We start from the raw sequence: 11,613 nt of genomic DNA, 5'->3' as shown, positions 1-11,613 counted from the left end.
CTCACTATTCTAAATTCTGGGATCACAACTCCATCATTAAATGAATTGCATGAAGTGTCTCAACCTGGGGTTGGGGGCAGAGCCCCCCTTTCTGCTTTGGCCATGGCAAGGTCTGCATCATGAGTGACCCCGCCCAGGGGTAGAAGCCAATCTAGGAATATGAAAGCCATTCTCTGCTACTCTGGAAGGTGGGGGAAGCAAACCAAGTTTTTCACCCAGTGGCCCCAGTCCTTAAGGGAGACTCGGCTCTCCCTTCCTCAGGGACTCCCTCCCTCTGTCCCTTCGCCCTCCCCTTGTCCTCCTGGCTTGGACTGTTGGCCAGCCTGAAGACAAGCCTTCTTCAGGAATGATGGAGGGACTGGGCACATCAGGACAGGGAGGACTGTGGGCAAGGACTGGGCACACTGGGGGCACACTCCCCACAGACCCTCCTGGGTCTTCCCCTGCCAAGTGAGGGGAGGTCTCTCTGACTTCTCACTCCCCCACCCTCCTGGAGTGGCCCTGCTTGGGCCACAGGGACTTTCTTCTAATTGGCTTCGTGGTGTGGTCACATCTGGGCGGCTTGGGGAATCGGGACCCAAGAGTCCCCAAGCATCAGTAGAAAAAAATCTCCTTTGTGCACAGGAAGGCAGAGGCCAGTCTACAGTCTCCTCTCCGTCTCTCCCAGGCGCCGCGGCAGGATCCCGCAGGCCAGAGTTCAGGTGACCCCAGGCTGGGGGAAGAGAGAGCCAAGCTCTGGTGCAGCAGGTAAGGCTGCCCAGGCCTGCGGACCCCTTCCTCCTTCCTGCCCGGAACCAGGTGCATGGAGCTAGGATAGCTAGCGGGCTCGAGCCCACGTGCCCCCCGGGAAAGAGTTCCAGTATCACCCAGCGGCCACTTTCAGACGTGAGGCCGGGGTCCTAATTCCCAGAGACCCCTTGTGACTCTGCTCCCCTCAGCCCTCCTGTCTCGGAGCCCCTCCACTTTGCTCACCTTGCCTAGCAGCGGGCAGCATGGCAGGTGCTGAGCTCCGGGCAGTCAGTGGGCCCCTCCTGCTCGGGCAGTATAGGAAGAAAGTGGCTGCCCAGGATGGCGGGAAGAGCGGCAGGGAGGGAGGCAGCAGAGGTTTGCCCAAGCCTTCTGGCACCATGGGGTCCCCACCCCAAACAAACCTGCAAAAAGCTGTGCCATTGGTTCCTGGGAGAGGAACTGGGTCATTGATGGCCAGACACAAGGAAATCAGGACCGGGGGATTTCCATGGAGTTGGGGCCTTGGCTGAGGGTGAGGGCTCTGAGTCTGAAAGCCCCCAGGCTTAATCAGGAGAGAGGGAGGGAGGGAAAGGACTTGGAGATCCCAGGTCCAGCCATGCTAGCACCCCCCCCCAGCCATTCCTGTGCCCAGAGGGGCTCTGCAGTCAGAATCCCAGCCCTGCCTGGGTACCCTGTGAGACCTGGGGTGACACCCTGTGTGACCCTTCTCAGAAGCAAGCCGGCAACACCTCTCAGTTCCCCCCCCCCAGCTGAGTCAAGGAGCTTCTGACCTTCTTCTCTGCCCTCTGTCCTTCTATCACTCCTTCACCATTTGCCCTCTCCTGTGCTTCCTCCCACCCACCTTTCTTCTCTCCCATCCTTCCCGTCCTGGATTCTCCCTTTCTCTTTTCCCCCCTATCTCAGACCTCCATCATCTCCCCTCATCACTACCCCGTTCTTCTTCTAATTCTTGTTCTGTCACTTGATGTTCTTTCATTACCTTACACATTCTCTTTTGGATTTTTCTTTTTCCTTTTTAAACATCATTTTCCCTGGTTATACTGTACATACTTTTAAAAATGCATATTTCTTTATGAATCATGTTGGAAGAGAAAAAATAGAACAAAAGGGAAAAACCATGAGAGAGAGAAATAAAAAAAAAAAAGTTCTCTGAGCCTTGGTTTCTTTATCTGCAGATGGAGACAATGGTCTTTGTACAATGCATCCCAGAGGCCCTTGTGGACCATGAGCTCTGCTGGCCAGAGGGCTGTAGTTTATTCGTTCCTTCATCCTCTCTCCTGGGTGCTCACTGGCAGCTCCCAGAACCCACCACCTAGTGTCAGTGGGGCCCCTACTCTCAGTCTGTCCCCCTCTCGGCTTTGGTGCGTGTCAGCTCCTCTTGCTCCCAATCTGTTTCGGTCTCCCCTTCCTCACAGACCCGGACAATCTCTGTCCCCTGCCTTGAGCCCATCATAGTCTCTCCCATATCACAACTATTTCTATGTGTGACATTCAGCCCCAGTACAGCATGAGGTCCCTGAGAGCAATGCTTGCCAAACGTCTCTTTGCACACAGTGGACATTTAATCCATATCAAGTGAGTTGGAATTTTAATTTTTGGAAAAGAGAATGTGTAGCGGTTCCAATAAATCCCAATCCAAGGCAATCCCAATAAACTTTGGGCAGAAAACGCCATCTGCATCCAGAGAGAGAACGATGGAGACTGAATGTAAATCAGTCCTGGCTATGTTCACTTTTTATGGTTATGGTTAAGGCAGGGGACAGAGATTGTCCAGGTCTGTGAGGAAGGGGAGACCGAAACAGATTGGGAGCAAGAGGAGACGACGTGCACCAAAGCAGAGAGGGGGACAGACTGAGAGTAGGGGCCCCACTGACACTAGGTGGTGGGTTCTGGGAGCTGCCAGTGAGCACCCAGGAGAGAGGATGAAGGAACGAATAAACTACAGCCCTCTGGCCAGCAGAGCTCATGGTCCACAAGGGCTTCTGGGATGCATTGTACAAAGACCATTGTCTCCATCTGCAGATAAAGAAACCAAGGCTCAGAGAGAAATCTTTTACATAGCTGCAAACAGGTGTATTTTCTTCTTTATAAAAGCCTAGAACCAGTGCACAGGGTCAAGTAGAGAGGGGAAAGAGCAGGTCAAGGATTATCATAATGGTTCAATGCAGCTAGTTAGGCTCTAGAAGGAGTGAGGGTGGCTGCAGGAGCCACGAGCCAGAAGACCTGAGAGGACTTCTTGACTGATTAGGGGGCGTTCAGGAAAGAGGAGCAGAGGATGGCAGAGGGTGGTGGCAGTGGCGGTGATGAGGGTGCCTTGCTTTTCAATTTCTCCAAATTATGTATTCTGAGATAGATGGATGGAAGGATGAATAATTGGATAATTAGAAAGAGGAGTAGAGAGATGGATAGATGGTTGACTGGATAGATGGCCAGTGGATGAATAGAAAGAGGGGCAGATTGACAGGTAGCTGGATGGATGAATATTTGGATAAAAAGAAAGAGAGGTAGATAGACTGATTGAATAGATGGCTGCTTGGATGAATAAAGAGGGAGTAGATTGATTAACAGGTAAATGGCTGGCTGGATGAATAGAAAGGTTAGATTGACAGATGGAGGGGTGGGAGATAGATGGATAGGAGGGAGGATGGATGGATGAATGGCAGGCAGATAGCAGCCAGCCAGCCAGTCAGGGAGGAAGATAGGAAGACAGACTTGCAGATGGAGAGAGACAAAGCTGCATTTTGTGTGCAAGCCCTAGAGAGGAGGTCAGTACCTGCTCTTCCTCTGCTGGATCCACTCCAAAAGCTAATAAATCTTAGGCTGTCATGAATCTTGGCGCTCTTTCTTGTGAAGGAGCATTCCACGTTGGCTGTGCCTGACAGGACCCCCAAACAGGGCAGAACCTCTCTCCTCCCCTCCCCCCATGACCAATGCCTGTAAATCCCTCTCCCCAGCTTGATTCAGCTCTCTGGAATTCCCATTTAACTTCTTGGTCGGACTTTCAAGTAGATGGAAGCCCCCTGAAGACAGGGATTGAGGCTCCCACTGGCTGCTCAAGCTGCAGAATTGAGGTCCGGGCCCCAGGTCTAACCATTTGGCAGAGCCAGAGACACACAACTCTTGGCATCACGGAGGAGGCAGACACGTGGCCAGTGCCGGCGTTCAGAGCCAAATCCCAGCCCTGGATATCCAGACTGCTTAAAGGCCTCCAGCGGAGGTCTCAGGCTCAACCCCGGAGAAGACCAAATAAGAGGCTTTCCCTGCTGCAGCAGGTGGAGCTCCAGCCAAGCTGCACCTGGAGATGGTTTCAACTGGGGTGAAAACAGTTCACTGAGGTGTGTGTGTGTGTGTGCATGAGTGTGCATCTGTGCATGTGCATCTCTACGTGTATAGATGTGTATGTGTCTCTGTGTGTAATACACCTGTATGCGTGTGTCTCTGTGTGTACCTGCACCTGTGTGTATGTCTCTGTGTAATACACCTGTGTGCGCGTGTCTCTGTGTGTAATGCACCTGTGTGCGTGTGTCTCTGTGTGTAATGCACCTGTGTGTGTGTCTCTGTGTGTAATGCACCTGTGTGTGTGTCTGTGTGTAATGCACCTGTGTGTGTGTCTCTGTGTGTAATACACCTGTGTGCGTGTGTCTCTGTGTGTACCTGCACCTGTGTGTATGTCTCTGTGTAATACACCTGTGTGCGTGTGTCTCTGTGTGTACCTGCACCTGTGTGTATGTCTCTGTGTAATGCACCGGTGTGCGTGTGTCTCTGTGTGTACCTGCACCTGTGTGTATGTCTCTGTGTAATGCACCGGTGTGCGTGTGTCTCTGTGTGTACCTGCACCTGTGTGTGTGTCTCTGTGTGTAATGCACCTGTGTGCATGTGTCTCTGTGTGTAATGCACCTGTGTGCATTTGTCTCTGTGTGTAATGCACCTGTGTGTGTGTCTCTGTGTGTAATACACCTGTGTGTGTCTGTGTGTAATGCACCTGTGTGTATGTCTCTGTGTAGTACACCTGTGTGCGTGTGTCTCTGTGTGTACCTGCACCTGTGTGTATGTCTCTGTGTAATGCACCTGTGTGCGTGTGTCTCTGTGTGTACCTGCACCTGTGTGTGTCTCTGTGTGTAATGCACCTGTGTGCATGTGTCTCTGTGTGTAATGCACCTGTGTGTGTGTCTCTGTGTGTAATGCACCTGTGTGCGTATGTCTCTGTGTGTAATGCACCTGTGTGTGTCTCTGTGTGTAATGCACCTGTGTGTGTGTGTCTGTGTGTAATGCACCTGTGTGCGTATGTCTCTGTGTGTAATGCACCTGTGTGTGTCTCTGTGTGTAATGCACCTGTGTGTGTGTCTGGGTGTAATGCACCTGTGTGTGTGTCTGTGTGTAATGCACCTGTGTGTGTCTCTGTGTGTAATACACCTGTGTGCGCGTGTCTCTGTGTGTACCTGCACCTGTGTGTATGTCTCTGTGTAATGCACCTGTGTGCGTGTGTCTATGTGTAATGCACCTGTGTGCGTATGTCTCTGTGTGTAATGCACCTGTGTGTGTCTCTGTGTGTAATGCACCTGTGTGCGTGTGTCTATGTGTAATGCACCTGTGTGCGTATGTCTCTGTGTGTAATGCACCTGTGTGTGTCTCTGTGTGTAATGCACCTGTGTGCGTGTGTCTCTGTGTGTAATGCACCTGTGTGTGTCTCTGTGTGTAATACACCTGTGTGTGTCTGTGTGTACCTGCACCTGTGTGTATGTCTCTGTGTAATGCACCTGTGTGCGTGTGTCTCTGTGTATACCTGCACCTGTGTGCGTGTGTCTCTGTGTGTAATGCACCTGTGTGTGTGTCTGTGTGTAATGCACCTGTGTGCATTTGTCTCTGTGTGTAATGTACCTGTGTGCATATGTCTCTGTGTGTAATGCACCTGTGTGCGTGTATCTGTGTGTAATGCACCTGTGTGCGTATGTCTCTGTGTGTAATGCACCTGTGTGTGTCTCTGTGTGTAATGCACCTGTGTGCGTGTGTCTCTGTGTGTAATGCACCTGTGTGCGTATGTCTCTGTGTGTAATGCACCTGTGTGTGTCTCTGTGTGTAATGCACCTGTGTGCATGTGTCTGTGTGTAATGCACCTGTGTGCGTATGTCTCTGTGTGTAATGCACCTGTGTGTGTCTCTGTGCGTAATGCACCTGTGTGCGTGTGTCTGTGTGTAATGCACCTGTGTGCGTATGTCTCTGTGTGTAATGCACCTGTGTGTGTGTCTCTGTGTGTAATGCACCTGTGTGCGTGTGTCTGTGTGTAATGCACCTGTGTGCGTATGTCTCTGTGTGTAATGCACCTGTGTGTGTCTCTGTGTGTAATGCACCTGTGTGCGTGTGTGTGTCTGTGTGTGATGCACCTGTGTGCGTATGTCTCTGTGTGTAATGCACCTGTGTGTGTCTCTGTGTGTAATGCACCTGTGTGCGTGTGTCTGTGTGTGATGCACCTGTGTGCATATGTCTCTGTGTGTAATGCACCTGTGTGTGTCTCTGTGTGTAATGCACCTGTGTGCGTGTGTCTGTGTGTGATGCACCTGTGTGCGTATGTCTCTGTGTGTAATGCACCTGTGTGTGTCTCTGTGTGTACCTGCACCTGTGTGCGTGTCTCTGTGTGTACCTGCACCTGTGTGTATGTCTCTGCGTAATGCACCGGTGTGCGCGTGTCTCTGTGTGTACCTGCACCTGTGTGCATTTGTCTCTGTGTGTAATGCACCTGTGTGTGTCTCTGTGTGTACCTGCACCTGTGTGCGCGTGTCTCTGTGTGTACCTGCACCTGTGTGTGTATGTCTCTGTGTAATGCACCGGTGTGCGCGTGTCTCTGTGTGTACCTGCACCTGTGTGCATTTGTCTCTGTGTGTAATGCACCTGTGTGTGTCTCTGTGTGTACCTGCACCTGTGTGCGCGTGTCTCTGTGTGTACCTGCACCTGTGTGTATGTCTCTGTGTAATGCACCGGTGTGCGCGTGTCTCTGTGTGTACCTGCACCTGTGTGCATTTGTCTCTGTGTGTAATGCACCTGTGTGTGTCTCTGTGTGTACCTGCACCTGTGTGCGCGTGTCTCTGTGTGTACCTGCACCTGTGTGTATGTCTCTGCGTAATGCACCGGTGTGCGCGTGTCTCTGTGTGTACCTGCACCTGTGTGCATTTGTCTCTGTGTGTAATGCACCTGTGTGTGTCTCTGTGTGTACCTGCACCTGTGTGCGCGTGTCTCTGTGTGTACCTGCACCTGTGTGTATGTCTCTGTAATGCACCTGTGTGCGTATGTCTCTGTGTGTAATGCACCTGTGTGTGTCTCTGTGTGTAATGCACCTGTGTGCGTGTGTCTGTGTGTGATGCACCTGTGTGCGTATGTCTCTGTGTGTAATGCACCTGTGTGTGTCTCTGTGTGTACCTGCACCTGTGTGCGCGTGTCTCTGTGTGTACCTGCACCTGTGTGCATTTGTCTCTGTGTGTAATGCACCTGTGTGCATGTGTCTCTGTATGCATGTGGGCACGGGCACCTGAGTTCTGTCACTGCATGTACATGTGTGTGGAGGGGAGGGGGCTGGCAGAGATGCAGAAGGTCTGATCACACTGGAAAGGAGTCTAATATTCCTCCATGGGTGGGGGAAGTGGGGGCCCCGGAGGATCAAGAGCAAGGGTGAGCGCTTCAGTTCCAGCTGCGCCCTGGGCCCCTGCCCCACAAAGCCCTGTTCCTGCAGCCAGGGGAGGCCCCTTTGCGCCGGTGACGGTCCGAGTGTCCACCCCCCAGACTTCCCGGAGCTCCAGAAGCTGACGGTTCCGTGCCTATAAGTCCTGGCGTTCTTCAGGTTAGGCTTGTTGTTCAGGCATCTCGATTCCTCCTGACTGCGCGGGCTGGCCGCGGGGTCCCTCGGCAAAGGTGCGGGAGGGGCGGCCGGGTCCCTGGCCAGGGGATCAGGATCGCCAGGGGCAGGGCTTCCCTGCAGTCAGTGTCTGAGGCCGGATTTGAACTCTGGCTGCTCGCAGACCCAGCGCTCTCGCGGCTCAGCTTTCCTTAGGGCGATGCAGGGGAGCAGGCCCAGGTAAGAGAGCTGGGAGGGTGACAGCGGCCAGGAAGAGCGCCCCAGGCATGGGGATGGTGGGTCCCTCTCCCAATGTCCCGGAGGATCCCCGCGCGGTAGCTCGGGGCTGACTTCTCCGAGGGAGTCCGGCCGGCCCTCGGGTTACCCTTCCCCACGCTTTATGATTCCAATTGTCAATAAGGTCAGGAGAGGCAGGGAGACCCCTCCCGTCCCGGCTGGGCACGCAAGTCTCCGGAAGCCGCCGCGCGTCCGGGGAGCCGAGGCCCTTGGTCCCTGAGCGTGTCTCCGCTTCTGTCCCCCCCGGCCGGCAGCCCCAGAGCGGAATGAGGGGAGAGAACGCGAGCAGCGTCCGGGAGTTCATCCTCGTGGGCTTCCCCACAGCCCCGCGGCTGCAGCCCCTGCTCTTCCTGCTCTTCCTCCTGGCCTACGTCTTCGTCCTGGCGGAGAACGCCACCATCGTGCTGGTGGTGTGGACCAGCGCGGCCCTCCACAAGCCCATGTACTACTTCCTGGGCAGCCTGTCCTTCCTGGAGGTCTGCTACGTGTCGGACATCCTCCCCAAGCTGCTGGACGCGCTCCTGTCCGGGCGCAGGAGCATCTCGTTCGCGGGCTGCATGACGCAGCTCTACTTCTTCAGCGCTCTGGTGTGCAGCGAGTGCGTGCTCCTGGCCTCCATGGCCTACGACCGCTACGTGGCCATCGGGCACCCGCTGCGCTACCCGGCCGTCATGACGCCGGGCCTCTGCGCGCGCCTGGTGGCCTTCTCTTTCGGCAGCGGCTTCGGCGTGTCCGTGATCAAGATCGCCTTCATCTCGCGCGCCACGTTCTGCGGCTCCCGCGTCCTGAACCACTTCTTCTGCGACATCTCGCCCATCCTGAAGCTGGCCTGCGCGGACTTCTCCACGGCCGAGCTGGTGGACTTCGTGATGGCCTTCATCATCCTGGTCTTCCCCCTGGTGTCCACCGTGCTCTCCTACGGGCACATCTGCGCCGCCGTGCTGCGGATCCCCTCGGCCGGCGGTCGCTGGAAAGCCTTCTCCACCTGCGCCTCCCACCTCAGCGTGGTGGTCATCTTCTACACGGCCATGATCTTCATGTACGTGCGGCCCCAGGCCATCGACTCCCGGAGCTCCAACAAGCTGATCTCGGCCGTCTATACGGTGCTGACTCCCATCGTGAACCCCCTCATCTACTGCCTGAGGAACCAGGAGTTCAAGGGCAGCTTCCGGAGGAGCTTGCGCATCTCCCTCCAGCGCTAGGGACCCCCGCTGGGCCACCCTGGCCCAGCTCGAACGCTCACGGAGGCCCGGCCCGAGTGAGACAGGAGAGCGAGGACCGACTCAAGGAGCGGGGATGGAATTGTGGTCGGGCCTCTGGAACCTTGCTGTTATCCATCTTTGCTTCAGGGATGTCCCAGAAGCGAAAACTTTGCTTTTTCTCTTCATTATCCCAGATCTTCACCCTTCAAAGGGCCCTGGATTGGTCTGTAACACACCTGAGCCACCATGCACAGGTGAGCTGAGAGAACTTTCCGTCACTTGGGCTGCTGCAGGAAGCCTCTTCTTCCCTTCACCTGCAGCTGCAGAATTTCCCCAGAGCTTCTGACCTCTGTTTACTGGGCTGAATAGCCATCGTTACTCTTGATTCCTTTTAATAAAGCTTTTATCTTGCTTGATTTGTTTTTGTTTTTGCCAGGTATATCTGTAAATGCTTCCCAAGTGCTCTAAGGGGGAGGCAATGGCTCTGAAGAGGTTTATATTGCACAAAACGCAAATGCAGCCCCACTTCCACACAAAAGTGGGCTTCATACCTGAAGCCCAACCCCTCAGATTGTAGGGAGGACACATCAGAGGGGGAGGCTGCTAGAGGTCTCTGACAGGCATGTAGGTACTTCTGAATGGAAAACTGAGGTCGCAACAGAAATGCAGGCAGGAGGAGCCCAGCCCTCACCATGGTCCTGAATTCTGGTGCAATCTGAGAGAGGGCTAAGAGCCAGCTCCACCTCTGCTCTCCCTCCTTGAGAGCGGGCTTGATTTGTGCTTTTGTTGGTTGTCTAGGCTTGAGAAGGGACAGCTAGGTAGCCCAGTAGATAGAGCCTCTTGCCTGGAGTCAGCCATTGCTCTGAGTTCAAATGTGGCCACAGACACTAGCTGTGTGACCCCGGAGACTATTTCAGTCACGTCTCACCCTTTATGAGTGGAGTTTTCTTAGCAAAGATACTGGAAGTGATTTGCCATTTCTCCAGATCATTGTGCAGATGACAAAACTGAGGCAAACAGGGTTAAATGACTTGCCCAGGGTCACATAGCTAATAAGTATCTGAAGTTACATTGGAGCTCAGGTCTTCCTCACTCCACATGTGGCACTCTGTGCACTATGGCACCACTTAGCTGCATTTCTTTGGGACCGTAGGCTAATGATAATTATAACTGACATTTATATGTCCCTTTAAGACTTGCAAAGGGCTTGTCACCATCATCAGCCTCTCCCCACCTCCATTCTCTCTATCTCTAGTTTTATGTTTTCTTAAAATTTTATTCCTAATTCAAAGGCCTTGTTGACTTTGGCGAACTCCAGAGGCCACTCCAATCTGCATATTTTCTCTCTTTCTGATGACTCTTTGCTTTGATGAGGGATTTTACCAAGGTGGTTTTGTAATCAGCATTGGAACTGATCTTGCAAGAGGGAGCTAAATATCTTCCCCTAGAGAGCGACCAAGGAAAACTGCCGTGAGCTGGAAGCCACCATCCCCATCCACTTCAGGCACTGGGTGTGTGGCAGACATAACTTTAGTCTGCAAGGAGTAAAGAGAGAAACTCATTGAATATGGGTAGATAACAGTTACTACTCCAGTGCCTGCTGCCTATTATGTTATATCTCACCCTTCCTCAGGATTCTCCAATACCCTGAAGAGGTCTGGAAATACAGTCTCTCTACCATTGGCTCTCGACCTCCATAAAGGATTCTTTCAGTTTTATGAGGTCCTTTGCCTTCCAGTTCCATTTAATCATTCCAACTGTTTAGCTTTTGTAAAGGGATATCTACCTCAAACTTATAAGAAAAAAATTACACATACTCTTCTTCAAACATGTTCTCCCAATATCTCACACCATCTCAAACTCAGGGAGGGCAAGATTAGGGTAATGAATTGGCTCAGTTCCAATATAGCACAGACCTCCCTCCCACCCCCCCACCCCCACTTCCCTCCTCTCAAATTTTAAACTCAAATCCTTTGATGAGTTCTCAGGACTTGGCTTTTCAGAGCAATTCTGGAATTCTAGGGTTTTAGGATCTCAAGGGATCTAGCCCCTGGGTCTAGTGGGGATCCATTCCCTGCACCTAGAACCCAAAAGGACAAATGCAAGAATAAAACAAACCCTAAACCCAATTTTTTGGGGTCATGAAGTAGAAGGGGAAAGTGGAAGGGGAAGGTCATGATACCAATGCTGTGGATGATCTTGTATTTTCACCTTTTCCAGACACTCTAGGAAAGAGAGGAAAGCTACCTCAGTCTGGGTATGCAGCCAATCAAAAGAGGCTGTCCATATTGTAGGGGAACACATTTGGTCTTTCCCTGGAGGTAGGCTGCTTTCATATTGGGTGATAGGGGCACGCACCAAGCCAAGCCAAGCCAAGCCAAAGCCTAGTTCCATATACAAGAAAGTAAGGGAATCCTCTCCCTTCCCAAGGATCCCTCGGGCCCCTCTCCCCTGAGCTGCTGCAGGTGCCAGCGTGGACCTCTTCCTCTTCCCCACAGAGATGGAAATCGCTATCTCTGGGTCCTAGATCTTATCCATCCT

General features: G+C 52.9%; 1 protein-coding gene across 1 annotated transcript; it reads left to right on the top strand.

Annotated features, from left to right (window-relative positions):
- The first annotated feature begins 8,136 nt into the window (after positions 1-8,136).
- On the top strand, positions 8,137-9,072 carry LOC127552312 (olfactory receptor 6B2-like). Its single transcript, XM_051982881.1, has one exon. The coding sequence runs from the start codon at positions 8,137-8,139 to the stop codon at positions 9,070-9,072; it is 936 nt and encodes a 311-aa protein (XP_051838841.1).
- Positions 9,073-11,613: the final 2,541 nt, after the last annotated feature.

The sequence above is a fragment of the Antechinus flavipes genome, chromosome 2 (genome assembly GCF_016432865.1).
Source record: "Antechinus flavipes isolate AdamAnt ecotype Samford, QLD, Australia chromosome 2, AdamAnt_v2, whole genome shotgun sequence".
In the NCBI taxonomy this organism is placed as follows: Eukaryota; Metazoa; Chordata; class Mammalia; order Dasyuromorphia; family Dasyuridae; genus Antechinus; species Antechinus flavipes.
Note: the sequence above shows the minus strand (reverse complement) of the source record. Positions and strands in the feature narration are given on the sequence as shown.

Coding starts and splice junctions, on each gene's coding strand:
- LOC127552312 (XM_051982881.1), top strand. CDS start 8,137: ATGAGGGGAGAGAACGCGAGCAGCGTCCGGGAGTTCATCCTCGTGGGC.